We start from the raw sequence: 25,817 nt of genomic DNA, 5'->3' as shown, positions 1-25,817 counted from the left end.
GGCGCTCACCACCATGCCCAGCTAATATTTTGTATTTTTAGTAGAGACAGGGTTTCGCCATGTTGAGCAGGCTGGTCTCGAACCCCTGACCTCAAGTGATCCACCCGCCTCGGCCTCCCAAAGTGCAGGGATTACAGGTGTGAACCACCATGCCCAGCCACACATAGAGTTTTGAGACAAATGTTTAAGGAGAGAGTGAAAAAACATTCAGTGAGGATATGGTAAAATGCAGATGATGAAGGAGAATAGAAATATGCTCAAGTTTTTGTGCCTAAATATTACAGGATTGTGAATTATGAACTGAGACCCACCCCTCTTTTGAATTAAATTTATGATTCATAGATAGGTTTTACTGAATTTTTATGCCAACAACAAAATGACCACTAGAAGAAATGCCTATATCTAATAAAATACAAAAACCAAAATGCTTACGTAAATTGGTTTATAGTTTACTAAGTATTTTCATATGCATGATTTTATAATTCATTTTTACACAATTCCAACAGGTAGAGCAAGACATGCAATCCCAGTTTTATAGGGGAGGAAATAGAAACCAAGAGATTAAGAAATTATTCAACATTATATAGTACATAATAAAAGGGAGAGCTGGGGTTTGTATCTAGTCTCTGATCTCTTTCTCTCCATACAACATGCACATATAGGCCAATATATAAATATACATAAATATATAACAAGTAAATAATTACATATGTAAACAAATTAAAACAACAAAAATCCAAGCATCACATAAAATATCATTTTAAATACACTAGGATATAATCTTGGTTTTCAAATATTGATGTTATATTGTTCCTTACTTAGCCTTGAGTAGTCTTTTTCTCATTTAGAATATTTTTTACATATTGAATGGAAATGTTCTAATCAATGGTTAATTTGAGAGAATGTTAAAAACAAATGGATATTAAAAGCTGTATGTTTGCAAGATGATTGAAATGCATTCTTTGGCCTATTTTTTTTTTTTTTTTTTTTAAGTTTAAATGGTACAAAGCCTCTAAAAATCCTCGGCTCTCCTGTTTCCCAATGAGCTCCACCAGTGTCCATACCTTTGGTCTCCCTCAGGAAATACTCAAGTTGGGTTTTCATAATTTGGAAAGACAGGGAGAATTGCTTTACAGAACAAGGCTAGTTTTGAGGTGTCATTCTCCCCTGCCAAAAAAAGGAAAAAAAGAAAAAAAAAAGGACCAAACCCATTTAACTTCATGGTTAAATTTATTCCTCAAAAATATGAGCACAAAAGAGCCTCTATTTAAAAATACATGTTTAGACTTTAAATTAGACGTTCAAATCTAGTTCATCACCACAGTGACATAAATGATAGTGAAGGCAAAATTAACAAGGTGCTGGCTCAAACATCAGAACGAAAAATGGCTTAGGTGCTTTCTTTCTGTTTTGCTTAAAAGAATATTTGCTTAAAAGAATATTACCAATTGGTATTCAGTGTATAATACTAAAAAGGAATATCATATAACATATGAACAAAACTCTTCTATTCTGTGCTTTTCATATAATGATTAATCAGGTTCTATATTTTATTTTAAACATTCTATAGCAATCCTAGGAAGGATTGATAGAAAAAATGAGACAACTATATCTTGTCTCAATTTTATTGTCTGTTCTTGGGGGTGCTATTTCTGTCTGTCTCCTACAGATCTGGCAAGTCTTAAGGAAAAACAAAAAACTCACAAAGATCAAATAACAAAATAGATAATGAGTTTAGATAAATTGTGTATTCCCTGTTTTACCATAAATCAAGACTGAATACGCAGGTCTGGTGAGATATAAGTAATGGAAAGTTCCTGTGTTGTTGGTTCTGTTCCTAAAAAAGCATCAATAGCTGTTTCTCTTCCTCTTTGCAGGAAAAATCACTTTATGTTTTTACTATTTAAAGCTCACACATGCTTATTATAAAGAGTTCAGGTAATGCAGAACAAGTTGTTATAAAGAAGGCAAAAGCAACCACCTCAAATTCTACTCAACATAAACATTGCTAACATGTTGATTGAATGTTATTATTAACATCTTAATATGTATATATTTACATAAAATGAATTGATTAAATACTGTTACAAGATTACAATTTATGCACTATTTTTTAAAAACCATTGACTTTTAATTTTGTTTTAACTTACAAGAAAGAAACTAAAGTAAAACTGAACATTTGTTGAAGTTCAAATAAATGTTGTTGGTGTTGTTTTAACCACAAGAAATAATATTTTATGAAGAGGATCTCAAATGTTGACAAAATAGATCATAAAATCATCATAGTGATGTTAGATCATGTTAGATTCACTATAAGTTTCAATTTTAGGTCATGAAAGATGGAGACGTTTATACTTTCACATTTTTCCCACTTCTGCTTTCTATACCACTAAATATTTATTATTTATATTATAATTATTATATTTTCAAGATTTTTAATGTTTACAGTTAATTATGAAACTATAATTCCCAGAATATTTAACATGACTTGATTAGATAAATCGATTCAATGATAACCCTAATCTTTATGATTTCTACATTAATGAGTTTTGAAATTTGAGTCATTAGGATTTTATCTTCAAGTTGTTTAATCAGTAAGGGCTTCTGAGTGCCTTATGCCTCAAGTTCTTTCACATTTGGGAATTTCTACTCTTTTATTTGGACAGCAGTTTGGCTGGATATGATATTTGAGAATCATATTTCTTTCCCTTGGGAGATCTCTCTGGACAAATGGAGGAATTTTTTCCTTTACCTGTAGGATTTATAAGTTAAATTGAATACACTTTAGTGTTGAGCATCTGAATTAAGTTTTCCTGGAACACAAAGTGTTTTTATTTATTTATTTATTCTAAACAAACAAACAAAAAACGGGATACATGTGCAGAATGTGCAGTTTTGTTACATAGGTATACGAGTGCCATAGTGGTTTGCTGCACCTATTGACCCATCTTCTAAATTTTCTCCCCTCACCCCCCATCCCCCAACAGGCCCTGGTGTGTGTTGTTCCCCTCTCTGTGTCCATGTGTTCTCATTGTTCAACTCCCACTTATGAGTGAGAGTATGTGGTGTTTGGTTTTCTGTTCCTGTGTCAGTTCACTGAGGACATTGGCTTCCAACTTCATCCATGTCCTTTCAAAGGACATGATCTCCTTCCTTTTTGTGGCAGCATAGTATTCCATAGTGTATATGTACCACATTTTCTGTATCCAGTCTATTACTGATGGCCATTTGGGTTGGTTCCATGGCTTTGCTATTGTAAATAGTGCTGCAATAAACATACAAGTGCATGTGTCTTTATAGTAGAATGATTTATATTCTTTTGGGTATATACCAAGAATGGGATATTGCTGGGTCAAATGGTATTTCTGGTTCTAGATCCTTGAAGAATTGCTATACTGTCTTCCATAGTGGTGGAAATAATTTGCATTCTGACCAACAGTGTAAAAGCATTCCTATTTCTCCACAGACTCTCCAGCATCTGTTGTTCCCTGACTTTTTAATAATTGCCATTCTGACTGGAATGAGATGGTATCTCTTTGTGGTTTTGATTTGCATTTCTCTGATGATCAGTGATGTTGAGTTTTTTCATATTTCTTGGCTGCATAAATGTCTTCTTTTGAGAAGTGTCTGTTCATATCCTTTGCTGACTTTTTAATGGGATTGTTTTTTTCTTGTAAATTTGTTTAACTTCCTTGTAAGTTCTGGATATTAGACTTTGTTGGATGGGTAGATTGCAAAAATGTTCTCCCATTCTGTAGGTTGCCTCTTTGCTCTGATAGTTTCTTTTGCTGTGCAGAAGCTCTTTAGTTTAATTAGATCCCATTTGTCAATTTTGGCTTTTGTTGCAATTGCGTGGTCTCTGACGTGATCCGCCGCCTCGGCTCCCAAAGTGTGGTTACAGTGGGCCACCGTCCTGGTGGGATTTTTGTCGGATGTCCTGAATGGTATTAGCCTAGGTTTTCTTCTAGGGTTTCTATGGTTTGCAGTTTTACACCTAAGTCTTTAATCCATCTTGAGTTAATTTTTGTATAAGGTGTAAGGAAGGGGTTCAGTTTCTGTTTTCAGCCTATGGCTAAGCAGTTTTCCCAGCACCATTTAGTGAATAGGAGATCCTTTCCCCATTGCTTGTTTTTGTCAAGTTTGTTAATGGTTGTAGATGTGTAGTGTTATTTCTGAGGTCTCTGTTCTGCTCCATGTCTGTTTTTGCACGAGTACCATGCTGTTTTGGTTACTGTAGCCTTGTAGTATAGTTTGAAGTCAGGTGGTGTGATGCCTCCAGATTTGTTCTTTTTGCTTAGGATTGTCTTAGCTATACAGGGTCTTCTTTGATTCCATATGAAATTTAAAATAGTTGTTGCTAATTCTGTAAAGAATGTCAATGGTAGTTTGATGGGAATGGCATTGAATCTATAAATTATGTTGGGCAGTATGACCATTTTCATGATATTGATTCTTCCTATCCATGAAAATGGAATGTTTTTCCATTTATTTTTGTCCTCTTTTATTTCCTTGAGCAGTGGTTTATAGTTCTCCTTAAAGAGATCCTTCACATCCCTTGTTAGCTGTATTCCTAGGTATTTTATTCTCTTTGTAGCAATTGTGAATGGAAGTTCATTCATGATTTGGCTCTCTGTTTGTCTATTGTTGGTGTAAAGGAATGCTTGTGATTTTTCCACATTGATTTTGTATCCTGAGACTTTGCTGAAGTTGCTTATCAGTTTAAGAAGTCTTGGGGCTGAGATGATGGGGTTTTCTGAATATAAAATTATGTCGTCTGCAAACAGAGATAATTTGACTTCTTCTCTTCCTATTCAAATACACTTCGTTTCTTTCTATTGCCTGATGGCCCTGGCCAAAATATCCAATACTATGTTGAATAGGAGTGGTGAGAGAGGGCATCCTTGTCTTGTACCAGTTTTCAAAGGGAATGCTTCTGGCTTTTGCCCATTCAATATGGTATTGGCTGTGGCATTGACATAAATAGCTCTTATTATTTTGAGATATTTCCATCAATACCCTGTTTATTTAGAGTTTTCAACAAGAAGGGACGTTGAATTTTATCAAAGGCCTTTTGTGCATCTATTGAGATAATCACGTGGTTTTTGACTTTGATTCTGTTTTATGTGATGGATTATGTTTATTGATTTGCATGGGTTGAACCTGCCTTGTATCCCAGGGATGAAGCCAAGTTGATTGTGGTGGATAAGTTTTTTGATGTGCTGCTGGATTTGGTTTGCCAGTATTTTATTGTGGATTTTCACATCGATGTTCATAAGGAATATTGGCCTGAAGTTTTCTTTTTTTGTTTTGTCTCTTCCTGGTTTTGGTATCAAGATGATGCTGGCTTCATAAAATGAGTTAGGGAGGAGTCCCTCTTTTTCAATTATTTGGAATAGTTTCAGAAGGAATGGTAACAGTTCCTCTTTGTATTTCTGGTAGAATTCAGCTGTGAATCCATCTGGTCCTGGGATTTTTTTGGTTAGTAGGCTATTAATTACTGCCTCAATTTCAGAACTTGTTATTGGTCTTTTCAGGGATTCGACTTCTTCCTGGTTTAGTCTTGGGACGGTGTATGTGTCCAGGAACTTACCCATTTCTTCTAGATTTTCTAGTTTATTCGCATAGAGGTGTTTATAGTCTCTGATGGTAGTTTGTATTTCTGTGGGGCCATTGGTGACATCCCCTTTGTCATTTTTTTATTGTGTCTATTTGATTCTTCTCTCTTTTGTTCTTTATTTTCTAGCTAGTGATCTATCTATTTTGTTATTTTTTTTTTTCAAAAAACCACTTCCTGGATTCATTGATTTTTTTGGAGAGTTTTTCCTGTCTCTATCTCCATCAATTCTTTTCTGATTTTATTTATTTCTTGTCTTCTGCTAGCTTTTGGATTAGTTTTCTCTTGCCTCTCTATCTCTTTTAACTGTGATGTTAAGGTGTTGATTTGAGATCTTTCTAGCTTTCTGATGTGGGGATTTAGTGCTATAAATTTCCCTCTTAACACTGCTTTAGCTGCGTCCCAGAGATTTTGGTACGTTGTCTCTTTGTTCTCATTGGTTTCAAAGAACTTGATTTCTGTCTTAATTTCATTATTTACCCAGGAGTCACTCAGGACTGGGTTGTTCGATTCCCATTAATTGTATGGTTTTGAGTGAGTTTCTTAATCCTGAGTTCTAATTTGATTGCATTGTGGTCTGAGAGACTGTTTGTTTAATGACTTCAGTTCTTTTGCATTTGCCGAGAAGTGTTTTACTTCCAATTATGTGGTCGATTTTAGAATAAGTGCCATGTGGCACTGGGAAGAATGTATATTCTGTTGATTTCAGGTAGACAGTTCAGTAGATGTCTACTAGGTCCACTTGATCCAGAGGTGATTCCAAGTCCTGAATACTCTTATTAATTTTCTGTCTTGTTGTTCTGTCTAATACTGACAGTGGGGTGTTAAAGTCTCCCACTATTATTGAAGTCTCCCACTATTATTGTGTGGGAGTCTAAGTCTCTTTGTAGGTCTCTAAGAACTTGTTTTATGAATCTGGGTGCTCCTGTATTGAGTGCATATATATTTAGAATAGTTAGCTCTTCTTGTTGAATTGTTCCCCTTACTATTATGTAATGCCCTTCTTTGTCTTTTTTCATCTTTGTTGATCTAAAGTCTATTTTGTCAGAGACTAGGATTGCAACCCCTGCTTTTTTTTTTCTTTCAATTTGCCTGGTAAATTTTCTTCCATCCCTTTATTTTGAGCCTATGTGTTTTTGCACGTGAGATGCGTCTCCTGAATATAGCACACTGATGGGTCTTGACTCTTTATCCAATTTGCCAATCTGTGTCTTTTAATTGGGGCCTTTAGCCCATTTACATTTAAGGTTAGTATTGTTATGTGTGAATTTGATAATTTGATCCTGTCGTCATGCTGCTATTTGGTGATTTCGCACACTAGTTGATGCAGTTTCTTCATAGTGTCATTGATCTTTACAATGTGTTATGTTTTTGCAGTGGCTGGTACCAGTTTTTCCTTTCCATATTTAGTGCTTCTTTCAGGAGCTCTTCCAGGGCAGGCCTGGTAGTATCAAAATCCCTCAGCATTTGCTTGTCTGAAAAGGATTTTATTTCTCCTTCACTTATAAAGCTTAGTTTGGCTGGATATGAAATTCTGGGTTGAAAAGTCTTTTCTTTAAGAATGTTGAATATTGGCCCCCAATCTCTTCTGACTTGTAGAGTTTCTGCTGAGAGGTCCGCTGTTAGTATGATGGGCTTCCCTTTGTAGGTGACCTGGCCTTTCTCTCTGGCTGCCCTTAACAGTTTGTCCTCCATTTTGACCTTGGAGAATCTGATGATTATGTGTCTTGGGGTTGATCTTCTCATGGAGTATCTTAATGGTGTTCTCTGTATTTCCTGATTTGCATGTTGGCCTTTCTTTTAGGTTGGGGAAGTTCCCCTGGATAATATCCCGAAGCATGTTTTCCAGCTTGTTTCCATTTTCCCTGTCTCCTTCTGGTACTCCAATGAGTCATAGGTTAGGTCTTTTTATGAAGTCCTATATTTCTTGGAGGCTTTGTTCACTCCTTCTCATTCTTTTTTCTCTAGTCTGGTCTGCATGCCTTATTTCAGCAAGGTGGCCTTCAAACTCTGATATCTTTTCTTCTGCTTGGTTGATTCGGCTGTTGATACTTGTGTATGCTTCATGAAATTCTCATGCTGTAATTTTCAGCTTCATCAAGTCATTAATATTCCTCTCTAAACTGATTATTCTTGTTAGCAGTTCCTCAACCTTTTATTAAGGTTCTTAGCTTCTTTGCACTGAGTTAGAACATGCTCCTTTAGCCCAGCATAGTTTTTATTACCCATCTTCTGAAGCCTGCTTCTGTCAATTCATCCATCTGATCCTCCATCTAGTTCTGCGCCCTTGATGGAGCGTTGTTGCAATCATTTGGAGGAGAAGAGGCACTCTGGCCTTTTGGATTTTCGGCATATTTTTATTGATTCTTTCTCATCTTCATGAGTTTGTCCAGTTTTGGTCTTCTAGGCTGCTGACCCTTGGATGGGGTTTTTGTGGGTGCTTTTTTTGTTGTCATTGATGCTGTTGTTGTTGCTTCCTGCTTGTTTTTCTTTCAACAGTCAGGTCCCTCTTCTGTAGGGCTGCTGCATTTTGCTGGCGGTTCACTTCAGGCCCTATTAATCTGATTATTTCCCACACCTGGAGATGACACTCCAGGAGGCTAGAGAACAGCAAAGATGAGTGCCTGCTCCTTCTTCTGGGACCTCTGACGTCAAGTAGCACCAACCTGATGCCAGTAGGATTACTCCTGTACAGGGTGTCTCACAACCCCTATTGGAGGGTCTCACCCATTTGGGTGGCACAGGGAACAGGACTCATTTTACAAAGCACTTTTTCCCTTGGTGGAGGGTGTGTGCCTTGCTGGGAGAAAACCCACTCATCTGGGCTGCCTGGATTCCTCAGAACTACCAGGAGGAAAGGCGAAGTCTGCTGGTCCACAGAGACTGTGGCCACTCCTCCCCTTAGGGGCTCAGGACTAGGGAGATCCAGCTTCTGTCCCTGAGCCTCTAGTTGGAGTCATTGGAGTTCCTCTAGGGAAGCCCCACCCAGTGAGGAAGGATGGGTCAGGGTCAAGCCTGAAGAGGCATTCTGGCAGAAGACTGCCACAGCCAGTGTGTTGGGCTGTGGGGGACAAGTCTTGTGACCAAGCCATCCAGCCTCTCTGGCTCCAGCAGGGGAAAAGCACAGTCTGGAGCTATAGAGATGGATGCTGCCCTTCCCCCGCCCAGGGAGCTTAGTATGTTAAGCAGTTGCGAGTCCCAGTGCTGGCTGCTGCTCCTCTCCCAAGGAGCTCAAACAGCTTAGAAAGCAGGCAGCTGCGGTGCTGGGCGACCCTGCCCTCGGGAGTTCAGTAGGCTTAAGCAGATTCCACTTGAGAGACTGTTGGCTAAGTTTATGTTTACTCCATAGACTCTCAAAATGTTCTTAAAATAATGTATTTTTCGTTCTTACCAGTGATGTGTAAGAACTCCTGTTACTCAATATTCTTGGCAGTATTTTGTATTTTCAGTGTTTTGCATTTTATCCATTTTAATGTGTATCTAGTGGTATTTTCTTATGGCTTTATTTTCCATTTTCCCTGTGCCTGATGATATTGAGCCTCCTTCACATGTTTATTGGTTATTGTAAAGCAGGTTCACTGTGCAGGTTGTCTGAGTCCAGTAAGAAAGATCGTACTTATACATAACAAGTTACATTAAATGGATTTATTGCTTACAGATAGGCAGCGAAAACAACAGAATCCTAGAATTTATTGTAAGCCAGTTCTCCAAGGCTCAGGAAATCTGCCTGGAATAGATGGAGCCTCTACTGTACATGTCCCAGTTGCGTGGCAGCTGAAAGACCTTGAAAAGCAGCCCATTCTTGGTTTTATATCCCGGGACAATGTGAGATTCAAGGCTAAAGCATTGAAGGACACTCTGTTTCCAGGGGAGTCTGTTAGTCGGCTTGGGGTGTGATAACAAAATAGCTTAGACTGGGTAATTTATAAACTGCAGAAAATTATTGCTTATTGTTGTGAAGATGGGGAAGTCCAAAATCAAGGCACCAGCAGTTTCAGTGTCTTCTGAGGGCTTGCTCTCCACTTCCAAGATGGCACCTTCTTGCTGTGTTCTCACAGGTCGAAGGTGCAATTGGAAGGTTCCCTCAAGCCTTTTTTGTAAGGGTACTAATTCCATTCATGATGCATGGAACCCTCTTGACCTAATCACCTCCTCAAGGCCCCACCTCTTAATACACTGCAGTGGAGATGAGATTTCAACATGAGTTTTGGAGGGACATGAACATTCAAACCCTATTGGGGGTACTGGAACAGAACCTGGGCTATTCCAGTCAGTCCCTTCCCATCTCAAGATTTTGTGTTTCCAGCACATTCTATAGTTATTCTTGAGAGCTACAAGCAAAAATGAGAATGGATTGGATTGGTCCAGGGCCACTCAGAGAATTGTCCTAAAGTTTTATATATATATATATGCACACACACACATATATATGTGTATATATGTATATATATGTGCATGTGTATAAATAAATGTGTGTGTGTGTGTGTGTGTGTGTGTATACAGTCAGCCCTCTGCTTTCCCAGAGGCAGAACATGGATTCTGCGTCCATGGATTCAACCAACTTCAGATAAAAAATGTTTGAAAAAATTTGCATCTATATTGAACATATATGAATATTTTTATTGTCATCATTCCTTAACAATACAGCATAATAACCATCTACATAGCATTTACATTGTATTAGGTATTATAAGTAACCTGGAGATAATTTACAGTAGATAGGAGCATGTGCATAGGTTATATGTAACTACTACACCATTTTATATAAGTGTCTTGAACATCACAGATTTTGCTATCCTCAGTCCCCCATGGATACCAAGGGACAACTGTGTATTTTTCTTTTTAATTATTTATTAGAATTTTTGTTCATTGTTAATTGAATTACTTGTTTTCTTATTATTGAGTTGTAAGAGTTCTTTATACTTTGGTTGCAAGTTCTCTGTTGGATGCATGTTTACAGACAATTTCTCCCAGTCTGTGGTTTGACTTTCATTTTATAGCTGTATTTATTGAAGTTTGTTTCATCATTTTTTTGGTTTGTTTTGTGCTTTTCATACCCTGCTTAAAAAATCTTTGCCTACTCAAGGGAAGACTTTCTCTTATTTTTCCCCCTGAAAAGTTCACAGTTTTAGCTTTTACATTTAGATGGATCCATTTTGAACACATTTTTGTGTGTAGTGTAAGGTAAATCCAACGTTCATTGTTTTTCATATAGATATCAAGTTGTGCAAGAACTATTTGATGAAAGAAAACTACCTTTTTACTATTGAATTACTTTGGAATATTTCCTGGAAAATCAGTTGTCCATATATTGGTTCTTTCTGGATTTTCTATTCTGTTTCATTGCTCTATATGTTTAGCCTTACTCTAAAACCACATTTAATTATTATAGTTTTATAGGAAGTCTTAAATGTAGATCTCCAAAACTTTGTCATTTTTTTCCCAAAATTATTTTGATAGTCTAGGTTTATTCTATTTTCATACATATATTTAAATCAACTTGTCAATTTCATTTTTAAAAAAGGACCTGCTGGGATTTGATTGGGATTATATTGAATTTCTAGGCAATTTGAGAGAATTGATATCTTAACATTATTGAGTCTTCTATGAACATGGTATGCCTCTTCACTTATTTACTGTTCTTTCATTTCTCTAAGCACTTTTATGTGGTTTTTCAATATAGAAGTTTTGCACATGTTTTGTTAATAATATGTTTTTTTTTAAGTTTTAGTTATCCTTGTCTGCTAATTCTTTAATCTCTGTCATTTCAAGATCTTGGAGTATTGACTGATTTTTTCTTCTAGTTTAGATTCACATTTACATACTTGTTGATGTGTTTAATAATTTTTGACTAGACATAGACAACAGGACATTATGCACGTTGTGTTAATTAGCACTAGGTTGTTTTTATTTCTTTAAAGAACCTTGTTAGTGTGAGTCTAGAATAGATGTTTACTCCGTGTAGTCAACAAAGACATTCCACTCTGGCTAGTTTGAGCTCAAATGTCTGCTAGCTCTATACAGGCTCTGGGAATTGTTTAGGTCACAATCTTCTAGCTATTCATTGCCCAGTCTTGTGGATTTTACCCTAAATATAGTTGGCTTATTGCTTAGTTACTGACTCAGAGGATCCTTATACAGATTTTTCCTCTGCAATAGGCTACCTTGAATACGTAAGCTTCTTCAGACTCCCTTAACTCTGGTTTTCATCTTCTTAACTTATTGAGATTGTCATTTTCTGTTTCGAAATCCCCTTTCCTGCATTCTGGTCCAGAGAATGCTTCTAGGCAGAAAGCTGGGATGAACATAATATTCAAACACCTTATTTGTTTCCTTACTTTTGGGGATCATAGTTCTGTGCTATTTTCCAATGTCCAAACCTGCTGTTTCATATGGTTTGTTGAATTTTGAGTTTTTTACAGGAAGTTAGTGTCAGTTACTCCAACATGGCCAAAAGTAGATGTCTGTTAATGAATTTTTGTTCCTTTTGCTAGTTTTTGATCACATGTTTACTTGCTTGATGGATGGAGAGTCTGTAATACAGTTCATTTAGCTATAAGTACATGGACACTGTTTCTTGGTTACATCTTCCATCTCTCTTCCTTCCTTCTCCTTCTCTACCCCAAGAAAGACACTAGCAATAAAACTTTTAAAACAGGAGTCCAGAGAGGCTCAGATAAGAAATGTAACCACAGATTATTTTTCTCCATCTGCTTTTCAATTTATGTAGAACAGAGGGACCAAGTATAAAAATCATTAAACTTTTAAAATTTCCATTGATCAGTTTGAATTTATAAGAATAAATAGCTTTATGTTTCACTTAAAAATTTAAAAAATTACTCTACCATGGTGTATTGCAGTAAACTTTGCTATCTTCTAAGAAAAACATGTCTCAGAGTTTAGATGGAATTTACAAAGGAAAATTACCCATCACTATTAAAGCATAATAATAACACTGTTTTTTATTGACTACAGTAATACATATATATATATATATATATAATGCCATTCGTTTACATGTATGTATGGATAGACATTTATACACTGACAAGATATGCAGAAATGTAACTTTTTATTTCTGTAACATTCCCAATTATTTCTAACTAATCCCTAATCCCAGTAAAAGCAGAAATACTTGCTACTTTAAGGTTACCTGTTTCTGGTTTAAAGCTTAGTCTTTTTGAAAAAAAAAGTATTCAGGATAAATATTCACTTTTTCAGTCTGCTCTTTTCTCTAGGAGATGATTTGGAAGTGTGTAGGATAGGCTAGAAAGGTTAGAGATGACAAGTAGGATGTTTATTAGTATAAAGTTATTATAGAACAGGGGCCTAAACCAAGTTAGTGGGAGTGGAAAGGAGATGATAAATATGAGACAAAAATGCCATCTCAGAAAGGTTGGTGACCACATCCCCAGGTCACCCAGCCTCAGTCATTCTGTCTCCAACATACGAGCCACTGGGCTTGGCCTTTCTACATATCTGTTCTAAAAACTGACAAATGGGGTTACACCTCTTCTGTCACTTTATGTTAGGCAATCTCAATAATAGGCAATTTACGAAATTATTATAGCAGCAAAGCTTTTTAAAATTTCATCTGTGGATAATGGTCACACTATTCACTCTTAACAGCTGGGCGCCAGAGGCTTTAGGCCACCTAAGCACCATAGTAAAGACTGTCGTGCCACCTTGTGGTGTTTCAGATGGTTACAGACTGATGATTTTCCCCTAGCATTTCTCTGGTAATAAAATTGATTTTCTCTTTTTCAAATTAGGCATTTTATCTTTTTGAAAAGTAAATTTTATTTTTAATAATTGACTTAAAATGATCAATACCTGTAGCTTTTAGTGCTTTTAAAAGGACATTGTATGCAAATATAATAACTTCTTTCAAGCCAAGTTTTTGCTTTATACTAATTCTGGATTGTATCTCTATAAAATTGTCACAATATGTTTAATTTTCAAATGGTGTAGATTTTAGGTCATTGCTAGGTATGTTTATGTAATGTGATGCTGATTGCTCTTACTTTATGGGACTTCACTTTAAGGTCTTTGTATAAAATAATGCATTTAAAACTCAACAAAGATATATATTGATTCTAATTAAAGGAAATTATGAAAAATGTAAAGATCTGCATATATTACCTATTTTCCTCATTATCTCACCTATTAGATATGGAAGAAATATTTCAAATTTAGACATAAAAAATTATCTTTATAACTCCAAAAAATTAATAAGCAACTTTTAATTTACTTAAAAAGATGATATTCAATGTGCCTGAGTGGGTTATGTATGTCAGAGAGAGAGAGAGAGAGTAATGACATAAATAAATTTTAAAAAGTGAAGATTAATGTATATTCTTCAGCTGAGATTATTTGATAATTACAGAAATTACTGTAACATCTTGGGATGTTGTGGGTGCCAAATACTTTCTAGTCACCATGATAATTTCCTGCAAGGTCCATGGATTAATGTAAAATTTTGTGACACACCAACACTTACACTTTTCCCTTTTTCAGGAATCAATAATATAAAACTTACGTTTAATGAAAGACAACACCTGAAAAGTATCTTTTCAAGCAAGTCATGTCATTCACTTTTTCACTTCACTTTTTCTGTCACTTTTTCTGTCTGCTCATGTCATTCTTGTGGTTTCTTTTTCCTTTCTTGGATATTTGGCATGTGATTTTTGGAGTGGCAGGTGAAGGCAGAGTGTATTCTATATAGGGTATTTTTTTTCTCAGTACATTTTTAAAATTTCAACTTTTATTTTAAGTTCAAGGGATGCCATGCTTAGATTTGTTACAATGGTATATTGTGTGAAACTGGGGTTTGGGGTATAAATGATTCCATCACCCAGGTAGTGAGCCTAGCACCCAACAGGTAGTTTTTTCATTCTTGTCTCCCTCTCTCCCTCTCTCTCTAGTAGTTCCCAGTGTCTGTTTTTCCCATCTTTATGTCTAAGTGTACTCAATGATTAGATCCCACGTATATGTGAGAACACGCGGTTTTTGGTTTTCTGTTCCTGTGTAATTCACTTAGGATGATGGCCTCCAGATGCACCCATGCTGTTGCAAAGGATATGATTTCTCTCTTTTTTTTGTGGCTACATAGTATTCCATGGTGTACATGTACCACATTTTCTTTATCCAGTCCACCTTTGATGGACACCTTGGTTGATTCCATGTCTTTGCTATTGTGAATAGTGCTATGATGAACATACAAATGCCTATGGTCTTTTTGGTAGAACTATTTGTTTTCCTTTGGGTATATAGCTAGTAATAGGATTACTGGGTTGAATAGTAGTTCTGTTCTAAGGTCTTTGAGAAATCTACAAACTGCTTCCACAGTTAGCTGAACTAATTTACATCCCCACCAACAATGTATAAGCATTGTCTTTTCTCTGCAACCTTGCCAATATCAGTTTTTTTTTTTTTTTTCATTTTAATAATAGCCCTTCTGACTGGTGAGATAGTATTTCACTCTGGTTTTTATTTGCATTTTTCTGATGATTATTAGTGATGTGGAGCATTTTTTCATTTTTTTGGCCGTATGTATGTCTTCTTTTAAGAAATGAGTAAAATTTTTGAAGCATTGATCAAATCACATTTTTTGTTGTGTTTATCTTCTCACTTAGCTAAGCCAAAACAGATCAGCCAGCAGGGGTCAGGCTTTTATAGTGCATGGGTTTGAACTTTCCATCTCTCATAATATCTTTTGGGAACCTGCAGTTTTCTTGATTACACCATTAGCATTGTACTCTTCAAAAATGAATGCTTACCAGTTAATTTGTTAACTAGAACCAAACCAAATTAATGTAGAATTGTGAGGCTCTGTAGAGGATTTCTGAGACAAAATTATTTGTTTAAACTTTGACCGGTTATGTTGGCTCACACCTATAATCCCAGCACTTTGAGTGGTGGAGGTGGGAGGGTTGCTTGCACCCGGGAGTTCCAGACTAACCTTGGCAACATAGCGAGACCCAATCTCTATTAAAAAATAGTAAATTAAAAATAAAATTAATGCCAGTCTGCTACTAAAATATATCATTCTTTAAAAAGATTTTATTTGGTATTTCTTCTAGTAATTGCTGATGAGCTCATCAACGTTTTGCATCAGGTTATCTATGTGTCTGAAAATGAATAAGTGTGAGATCTATTTTAGGACGTTGAAAAGTAAAGGAAACATGTAATGCATTTGTTCTGAATATGACTAATTGTGTCTTTTAAATTCAGGACCTGGCCTTTCATTATCAAAAGCCCCAAGCAATATAAAAACCTTTCTTTCATGGATGCTATGAATAAGTTTAAATGGACTAAAAAGGAAGGTCTCTCCTTCAACAAGCTGGTCCTCAGCCTGCCAGTGAATGTGAGATGTTCCAAGACAGACAATGCTGAGTGGTCGGTAAGCTCTTTTTAACCTCTGAGAACCCAATTGACACATTTTATCTGAATCTATTACAGGAAAACCTAAGGAGAAGACAAACATCCAAAAATCCAGGGGTCCAGTTGCCTTTTAATGTCTGATAATTTTTGTTCAATGGTTACTTGGGTTGAGTGAAAACTCCTCATTCTACCCCATTTCAAGAGATAAATTAGTTCTAAAACTAAGGTTGGGATAGAGCAGGAACAGGCTGGAATGAGTGCTGCAAAAAGCAATAAAGCCTGCTTTGTATTCTTTTCCAAAGGAGTGCCTGGCCCTCTTTTCTGTTTCCTCCTAAATCCTAGGTTTCTGACTCCCCCAGTGTGTGACTCCTTTGGTAACCACTCCTGCCCCCTTTATCCCTTGCAGAAGTGTGGGCAGCTGAGCGTGCTTGGTCACTGTCCTGCTTTAAATCAGATGTTCATTTGCATTGTTTGTGCTTCCGTTTTCAGATTCAAGGAATGACAGCATTACCTCCAGATATAGAAAGACCCTATAAAGCAGCACCTTTGGTGTGTGGCACGTCTTCTTCCTCTTCCCTGCACAGAGATTTCTCCATCAACTTGCTTGTGTGCCTTTTGCTACTCAGCTGCACGCTGAGCACCAAGAGCTTGTGATCAAAATTCTGTTGGACTTGACAATGTTTTCTATGATCTGAACCTGTCATTTGAAGTACAGGTTAAAGACTGTGTCCACTTTGGGCATGAAGAGTGTGGAGACTTTTCATCCCCATTTTCCCTCCCTCCTTTTTCCTTTCCGTGTTACATGAGAGACATTGATCAGGTTCTCTTCTCTTTCTTAGAAATACCTGATGTTATATATACATGGTCAATAAAATAAAACTGGCCTGACTTAAGATAACCATTTTTAAAAATTGGACTGTCATGTAGGAATAAAAGAATTCTTTATTTCCTACTACATTCTGTTTTATTTAAATACTCATTGTTACTATTTCACTTTTTGACTTGACTTTTATATTTCTTTAAAAAATTCCTTCCTTTTAAAAAATATAAAAGGGACTACTGTTCATTCCAGTTTTTTTCTTCTTTCTTGTTCTTCTAGTGTGACTTTTCAAGTGTAACAGCCATTCTTCCTGACTTTAACATTGTCCAGTTCTGGTCTTTTCTGTGAATTACCACTGGGCCCCTTACCTCAATGCTTTTTGTTGATGCCCACTCTGGTTCCCTTGTTTATCTGAGTCTGTCGGTACCCCAAATGAGCCCACACCCATCTTAAAGTACTTTTTTTCACCTTCCCTGTTTAGTACTGGCCAGATGAGTTTTTTCTAGAGCTCTGTCACTATCTGAAAAGAAAGAGGCTATGGGCAACATAGAAATGGCATGTATTAATAACTGGTCATAGGCTGAGGAGAAAAAGTGTAGCTGGCTGCAAACCCAGTGCTGTGAGGGGACTTGTATGAGGTTCCAGGACAAAGACAGACCGTGTGAGCCAGTCCAGGAGAGTGTAAGTTCTAAATGGTTCCTTGCTGACTGTTGGGTGACACATGTACCACATACTGGCTCAATTTAAGTCATGGTTCTATTGTAGATTTATTTTTATATTAGTTAATAAATGACTTTAAATTGTCACCAATTGAAAATCTTGTCACTCTTTTGGTTTTCTTTATATAGCTCAGCCAAATCTTGTTTTATGTCCTGTCCTCATCTCTTAAGCTAAATCTGTTTGGATCATATTAATAAACTAAATGAAATTACATTTTTGTGTGGTATTTTATACACTCCTTAAGAAAAGTAAGTGATTCAGTACTAGTATTGACAGTAAAATTCAATTAAGAATGTTGCATTTTCCATTCCATTTTGAAGCCCTTTTTGCCCCACAATGTCTTCAACACAAACCATATTGCCTTTTAAATAAATATGTTTCGGAGTATTTCCTTCTTGAGTCTTAGAACTTGTACATTTGATGAAATGTTTTTAATATTTATGAGGCAAATTTTTGAGTTTACTTTATTTCTTTTTATTTTATAAGTGCTATTTCACATTCTATGATTTTCCATTCAAATATTTATATGAGAAATATAATTCCAAATGCTCCCTATTTGAAATTTTATGTTGATTTTTACTTCAGAATTTCTGAATTTGAGGTATCAAAGTCAAATGATTTCCTCCTGAGATTCTGTAATATTATATTTGTTCTTGGTAAGGAAGGTGAACATACCAGCTAGAAGAGGGTAAACAGCTTTGGAAGCTTAATTTGTGGAGCCAGGCCGGGGAATCTGTTCCATTGATGTTACTAAGAAGAAAGTTGACATTATTTTTCTGGAAATTCTCATGAATATATGTGATTTCAAGGAAGAGACTCTATTTCAAATTAGGATAAGTTATCTGTTGTAAGTTCTATAGAATTCTGATTATATTCTAAGTTATTTGGTCTTATGTTGAGCACACCTTCCTGAACAGCTGGGCTTTTTATTACTCCTTTTTCAGAGAGGCTTTTAATTGCTTTCCTGGATTAAATAGCATCACCTGACACCTAGGCTGTCAGGCACAAGTCCCCGAGACTTCGGGGAGAATGGGGTCTCCATGTATGATGGTCCCTGGTTGGATCCTTAGGTTCAGAGAGTGTGGAGAAGACATACCTGGTGAAACCAACATTCATCAGTGCCATGTAAAATTGAGGGTATCCTGGGTGATCATTTTTTTTTTTTCTGAAGGGGGCTCAGGCGGAATCAAAGGAGTCCTAGCAGTGATAAGAGTGACGTAGTCAATAGAGGTAGACATATTAAGAGCTTTGGACTTTGTCCTAATGGCTCCAGAGGCCAATGATGGGTGGCAAACAAAAGGACATTTGGAAGCAGTATGTAATGGCTATTGCTCAGCCAAACTCATTATTGGATATAAAAGTCATTTCAATTTTTAATATAAGTATTGCTGATTTAACAACTTTGAAATTAAAACTTTTTCATATCCGTAAGTATTTTCTTACATCTAGGTCATAATAAGTGGAATTACAGAAATAATCATTGCGTATTTCAAGAATTTTGATGAAATATTGCCAGATATCTTTAACTTTTTCTCAAATGGTTTGGAAAAATATCTATCTGTCTATCTATCTATCTATCTATCTATCTATCTATCTATCTATCTATCTATCATCTATCTATCATCTATCTATCATCTATCTATCATCATCTATGTATCTATCTGGCATCTGTCTATGTATCTACAGAGAGAGACATGTAAACTGATAATAATGGATGAGTCTGGTTGGAGAACATAAGATTTCTTTGTACTATTGTTGCAATTTTTTAAGTTTGAAATTATTTCAGAATAAAAAGCTAGAAATGCAAAACACATCATGAAGGATCCAGCTACAGCACAGTGATCCAGGTAGGTTTTCTTCCCCTTGCAGTGTTCCTACATTTTGAGGTGGTAAAGAGAGAAACTAGATGGTGCTTACTCCTCAGATACCCCTGAGAGAGGGCAGAGATGACTGCAAGTTTGTCAGTTCTGACTAAAGATAGGATGTGCTTCCAGTTTGGAAATAAAAAAAAAAAAAGAAAAAAGAAACCACAAAACAAAACAACAGAGGGCTTGAGGGACCCAGGGAGTGAGGAAAAATCCCAAAAACTTAAAAAAAAAAAAAAAAAAAAAGGAAGAGGTCTTGCAGGCTGGAAATCACTTAAAAATAATATATTTATTTTGCTCTCCCCCTGATTATAAACCTAATGGGTAATAATGCCCATTTGCTAAAGAAAACTTAGAAAAGTATGACAATTTTTAAATAATAAAATCTGTTAATCCTATTGACCAGAGAGTAAATAAAACCTGTTAATAAATAAAAATAAATAAAATCTGTTAAGTCTATTTCCCACTTCTATCTTTTATGTGCATATGCTTCTAATATATGTCTGCGAAGGTGTATATCTGTGTGTATTCACATATAGATGGAGATACAGATGTTAGGTAACACTAGCTTCTGAAACAAATTCCAAAATATCAATGCTTTAACACAATGAAGTTTATTTTGCATCAATTAATTGCTCATTGTGTGTTCATTTGGTCATTGGCTTTCCTTCTTGTGGTGATTCCGGGACCCAGGATCCTGTGGCCTTACCATTCCTAGGACTCAGGGTCATTTGCATTCAGCCTGCTAATGGAGAAGGACCTGACCTAGAAGGGGCAGAAATCACTTCCACTTTCACCACGTTGGTTAAAATAAGTCACATGGCCTCACTGAGATGCAAGAGGGGCTAAGAATGTCATCTCTCTTTGGGTACCTGGAGAATGACAACACTACAGAAAGGAAGCCATCTCTGCTGCAATATATGTTTTTAGTAAAATTGACTTTCATCTACTCAAATGATTCCAAGATTTTTGAGTTTTAAAAACAATGATCAAACCAACATAGGGTTGTCAACTTATGTTTGGCAAAATAGGATACTAAACAGAATAGTTACTATTTATTTAATAAATTAACAAATTGTATTGAGCCTATGTTGAGCCATGCTCTGTACTATAGCGTTGGGCTTACAATTGTGATGAAGCCCATAGCTGAGTACACTAAACCTCTTATCACCAACATTTCATTTTACAAATTGGAAGGATTCAAAATAAATATCAGTTCTTCAAATTGAATAAATTTAGCTTTACAGAAAGCTTACGTCATTGTCATGGACCATCCTTTCTCCATAGATTATTTGGACTATGAACTTAGTTTATATCATTTTGATCATCTTAGCCCTACAAGATTTTAATTGACAGTTGTATCTAAATCCAACATAGTCAAACTGGTACTTCATGAGTAGAAAATGGTAAATTGAACAGGCTCATGGCAGCATCCATTACTCCCCAGGCCAGAGCTGTGATCCATGGAAACTATGAAGAGTCATGGAACATTGTTACAAACTTAAAATAGGCTTACTGCATAACGTCTCTGTCTTAAATATAATAATGTGCATTTGAAAGTCCAAGAAGAGTTATATAGTATGGAACATTTCTCAAACTCATTTTACCAAACCCCTGTTGTGGTGGAGCAATGTTCCCAAAGGAACAAACTCTGGGGCACACAACTTTCTGAGCAGAGCATGTCCAGGTTTCTTTAACAAGTTCTTGGAAACTTCCAAACTGTTCATGGGCAATTAAAAAACAGCCCAACAGACATAAGCCTTTCACTTGGGTTCATGGTCTATTCCTTATTTGCTGTGTTATTTTGCCAATAAACAAACACACCCTCTTTTTTTTTTTTTTTTTTTGAGAGAGAGCCATCCTCCCACCACAGCCGCCTAAGTAGCTGGGACCACAGGTATGCACCACCATGTCCGGCTATTTTTTTCTGTTTTTGGTAAAGACGGGGTCTCACTATGTTGCCCAGGCTCGTCTCAAACTCCTGAGCTCAAGCAATCCATCCTCCTCAGCCTCCCAAAGTGCGGGGATTATAGGCTTGAGCCATTGTGCCCGGCCCTCTGTTTTTTATTAATCTAGAGTGGTACAACTTACAGAAAAAAATGAAAAACAATTTACCATTTTCTAAAGGAATATGCTAAAATGAATTATTTGACATCAGTAAGGTATTTAAGAAATGTTGACAAGGCTGCATATCTTTGGAACATTTCAGACCTATAGATAGAGACTACTTTTATTTCATAAGTAATTTTATTCCTTTAGAGAATGCTAAATTTCAAAATCCTGCCTTATTTCCCAACAATGAAAGCAGAAAAATTAAAACACAAAATTCGTCAGATGAGTTATAAGTGACTCTCTTTGACCAGTCACAGCTTTTGCACTTTCTAAAGGTTTTCCATCACAAAGAGCAAAATATTTGCACTGACTTGTTTGGTCATCATGATGTTGCTAAATTGCTTTACCATAAGGAAGACCTTACGTTAAAAAGGCAACTTTTAATGAAAGTTGTTTTGTAGAGTTCCCTTCATTGTCCTTTGATTAACAATAGCATGAGGACTCTGTGGCCTCAATCTAAGGTTTATTTAATAAAGACTTTTTTTTCCAATTTCTTTAATATTTGTTGTGGAATTGATATAATGTGAAAAAAGGAATTTGGGGGGAATAATATAGAAATGTAGAATGAAAGCCTGAATTACACAAGTTTCCGTCTTATTTTTAATCGATTAAATATTGCTAATCAAAATAATGTCACACGTTTTTATAATGTTTTGGAATTTGCAAAGTGTTTTCACAATATTCTCATTAATGCTTAAAACTGCTTTTACAAATGAATAGTTACATTCAGAAAAGGTAAGTAGACAGCATGTTGTACTGTGGTAATTATGGGAGACCTAATTTCCAATTGATTTACTTTAAACTATGTGGACATAAACTATGTCCAAAATGACTTAGTAAATTTCTCTTTTCCCATCAGTAAAGTAGTGATAATAATTTCTAATCTTAAGAAGTTGCTTGTGGATTAAATAGGGTAATAAAGATATGGCATCTGACACACTGAGCTCAGTCAATATCAGCTTTCTTCTTTTCTTTGCAAGACCCCAGGTTTAAGGTGCACAATTCCTGGCAACAGAGGCAGGTTTCCTGTTTTGTTTTCTATACCATTTTCTAGATATAATCAATTGAAATTTGGTTTTAACTGAATCAGTTTTTCAAAGTGAATGACACTTAATAAAATGAATATTAGGTCTGAGTGAATTTGGCAATCACTCTCAAAAAGAAAAAATATTAATGACTAGCTACTTGTCATTTCTCACGTTTCTGAAAAGGAAAGACATTATTCTTTGCTCTTTTTCCTCCTGGAAATAATCTGCTTTCACTGAAACTAATAAAGTTAAAATGAACCAATCTACCTTTCTCGTTTTTTTTTATGATTTGCAAAAATGGAGTTCTCGTTTTTTATGAGGAAAGCTTTACAATTTTGGCCTATTTTTCATTGCTTCATGAGACTTTTCCTTCCACATTTAGTTAATGTATCTTCACCTCACTTTGACTATTTCGTAAGTTGTCTTCTCTTCTTAGAATATATTTAAAAGACAGATTTTTTGAAATAATTCTATCAAATAAAACTATATTACTATTAACTGAAAATAATGAATAATATGGGAGATAAAGGGAAGAGGGGGACTTTGTGTATTAAACAAGGGATGTGTTTCTCCCCTACAGCCATTAGACGGCTTACTGCATATCTGGTATAAATCCTGCCAACGTTGGCTTGGAGGTGTTAGACTTCTCAAAGAACCTGCCCCGGCCCTTCCCAGCCTACCTGCTTCTTTCTCTATTGCCTTTATTTTTTTGCTAATTCTAAATTTGAATTACCTTAAGCTTCTTAAAGATTTTTAAATCTCCCATTTTTATGGTTAACAGAGATTTCCTAATGTCTGTTCTTTGCTTAAGTGACATGTGGTTGTACAGATGGCTTCTGTAGGAAGTCCATATGCAGCCTGTAAATAATTTTAAAATAATTCTTATTGAGGGTTGAGCTCTAAGATCAACATTAAGTCTCCTAACCTTTTACTGTAATAATTCTAAGCCTCTTTTGAAATTTTCCAAGTTGTTAGTTTGTTGTAGCTTGCATTTTATATATCACCTTCTGTTTTGAGATTACTGTATTTAAATCTTTAACTTCTTGTTCTTTTATCTCCAATTTTTTGTTTTTAAATTTAATTTACAGCCTTAATTCTAATCTAATCATTTTAAGCATTTTTTGCTAATCTTTTAATTGTTTAGCCCATTAGTTATTTTAAGAAGATATACTTCTTTATTTTAATAACAGCTTGAGGAAGTGCCTAAGCCAGTTGTGAGCAGTGGTGAGAATGCACTTTGTAGACAGAAAAAGTGAAGGAATTTTTTTCCCTTAGACTCTCTGCATTTACATCACTGGCTCCCTGTAAAGAATTTCCCAGGCCAAATGAGGATTCTGCAATGAACTTGCCTAGTCATTTGCTAATCTTGCTAGAGTCAGAAGCACCATCATTCAAATGGGATACTGGAATCGCAAGAATGGAATTGCTTTCCATAGACCATTTAGTCCTCATATGAAGAACCGTGTTCTTTAATACTCCATCATCTCCAAATGACAAAACCATAGGGTTTGGAGTAAACTATGACAATTTCCATTCCCTAGTCAGGAGCTGTCTTTGTGCAGTGCACTTGCAGAAATGAGCCATGCGGTGTACTAAGCCTTCTCCGGAAGTTGCCAGCTTTCTTCTCTTATTTGGTGATTGCTAATTAGATAGAGAACTTTTCCCTTTCCTTCTTTTAAAATCTTCCTTTTTTTGTGTGGTTAACAGAGATTTCCTATAGTCTGCTCTTTGCTTAATTGACATGTGGTTGTACATATGGGTTCTGCAGGAAGTCCATATGCAGCCTTTAAATAATTTTAATTTGTCATCAATCATTCACCCTTGAACCAGTCTGCCACATACTTGAAATACACGAGTGAACAAGAAAGCTAATGATGAAATCTAGTGAAGAAAACAGACTGTAGTTATAAATTTTTTTAAAGTCTCTTATTTCTGAGTCCTCTTTACTTAGCTGACATAGCATCAGTTCTGATGGCCGTAGGGCATAATTTCTTTTCACATATAGTATACATATTTACTTTTCATAATCTTTGACATACCATGTTGTGTTCAATTAAGTATTGTATTTGTCCTCAATATTAGTGGTATTTTTAGAACTATCATATTTTCTGTATTATAGAAAATATAGAGAAGATATAAATTTTTCTATATTTAGAAATATTAGTTATTTTAAGAAGATATACTCTTTAATAACAACTTGAGAAGTGCTTAAGCTGATTGTGAGCAGTGGAGAGAATGCACTTTGTAGAAAAAAAAGGGAAGAATTTAAAAAATTTGTTTAAGTGGAAGAATTCTTCTAAATATAGAAGAATTTATTAACATCCAATACTTTAAAAGAACTTTCTTTAAGTAAGATATGCTTGCATCTCCAGTAAGAATATTATTTTTTGAGTTTTTCAATGTGTTCTTTGTTCCACTGGAAACTTAGAGCCATGAGTTTATGAGCTGATTTGGTCACCTTCCTCTGCCTTTGTTCACCGTGAGTTCTGATGTCTTAGTGACTTAGTTCTTAGAAGTTCACACCTTAGTTTGAAACAGATTCTCCACGGTGGTCCCCAAAACATTGTCTGCATATCCATAAGAATTGAGCGCTATGGGTGTTAACGTGCATGAGATCAGTTTGCAGCAGCAGCAAGTACAAAAGGAGAAGAGGAACATCCGTCGAATGAGTGTGTTTTGTACATAACTTCAGATACTTGTGAACATGCCTTATATTTGTCCAACAACTGTCAGAATAAAGAACATTCTAAAACGAAAAAAAAAAGAATATTATTTTATGTTATTTGGATTGATTCAACTCTACCTAATTTATAAATTATTCTTCTGAGCACTCTGCCTGCAGGAGTGAAAGGGAAAGGTGGGATTAGTGAGCATAGGGTCTGTAAAGAAGGAGAATCTTGGTTCTGTACTGTAGCTAATTTTGCAAAGCTACCGGAAAACACTTGGAATTGTTATACAATGCTTAGTCTCCAGGTAATAGTACCTTTAGTACTTACTCTTATGTGAAGAGCTGACATTAAATCTTTGTCTTACTTCAATACAATGAACAAAGGATTGATTTAAAGTTGATCCAAGTACAATGAAGAAGCTAGAATAAAATGTTAATTAAAAATCATCTTAAATCGTTATTTAAAATTTATGTGTATTAGACTATCTAATGTGATTTAACTGAAAAGCTTTCATATTTCTCTTTGTAACCCCTATAAAGTTTTCAGCACAGTCAATTGCATATAGTGATTTTATTATAAATGTTAGTTGAATTGCTACGAAATTGT

The 25,817-nt window shown here is 35.6% G+C and overlaps 1 protein-coding gene across 1 annotated transcript in view; it reads left to right on the top strand.

Moving 5' to 3' along the window:
* The window catches only part of MOXD1 (monooxygenase DBH like 1), a 105,989-nt gene extending 88,239 nt beyond the window's left edge, over positions 1-17,750 (top strand). Inside the window, exons 11-12 of the mRNA XM_032159146.3 lie at positions 15,848-16,016; positions 16,487-17,750. Of these exons, the coding sequence (XP_032015037.1) occupies positions 15,848-16,016; positions 16,487-16,651 (334 nt within the window). The 3' untranslated portion in view covers positions 16,652-17,750. The remainder of the gene's footprint in view (positions 1-15,847; positions 16,017-16,486) is intronic.
* The last annotated feature ends 8,067 nt before the right edge of the window (positions 17,751-25,817 follow it).

This window comes from Hylobates moloch, unplaced genomic scaffold, assembly GCF_009828535.3.
Source record: "Hylobates moloch isolate HMO894 unplaced genomic scaffold, HMol_V3 SCAFFOLD_2, whole genome shotgun sequence".
Lineage (NCBI taxonomy): Eukaryota > Metazoa > Chordata > Mammalia > Primates > Hylobatidae > Hylobates > Hylobates moloch.
The sequence above is the reverse complement of the archived record's forward strand: the minus strand, read 5'-3'. Positions and strand labels throughout refer to the sequence as shown.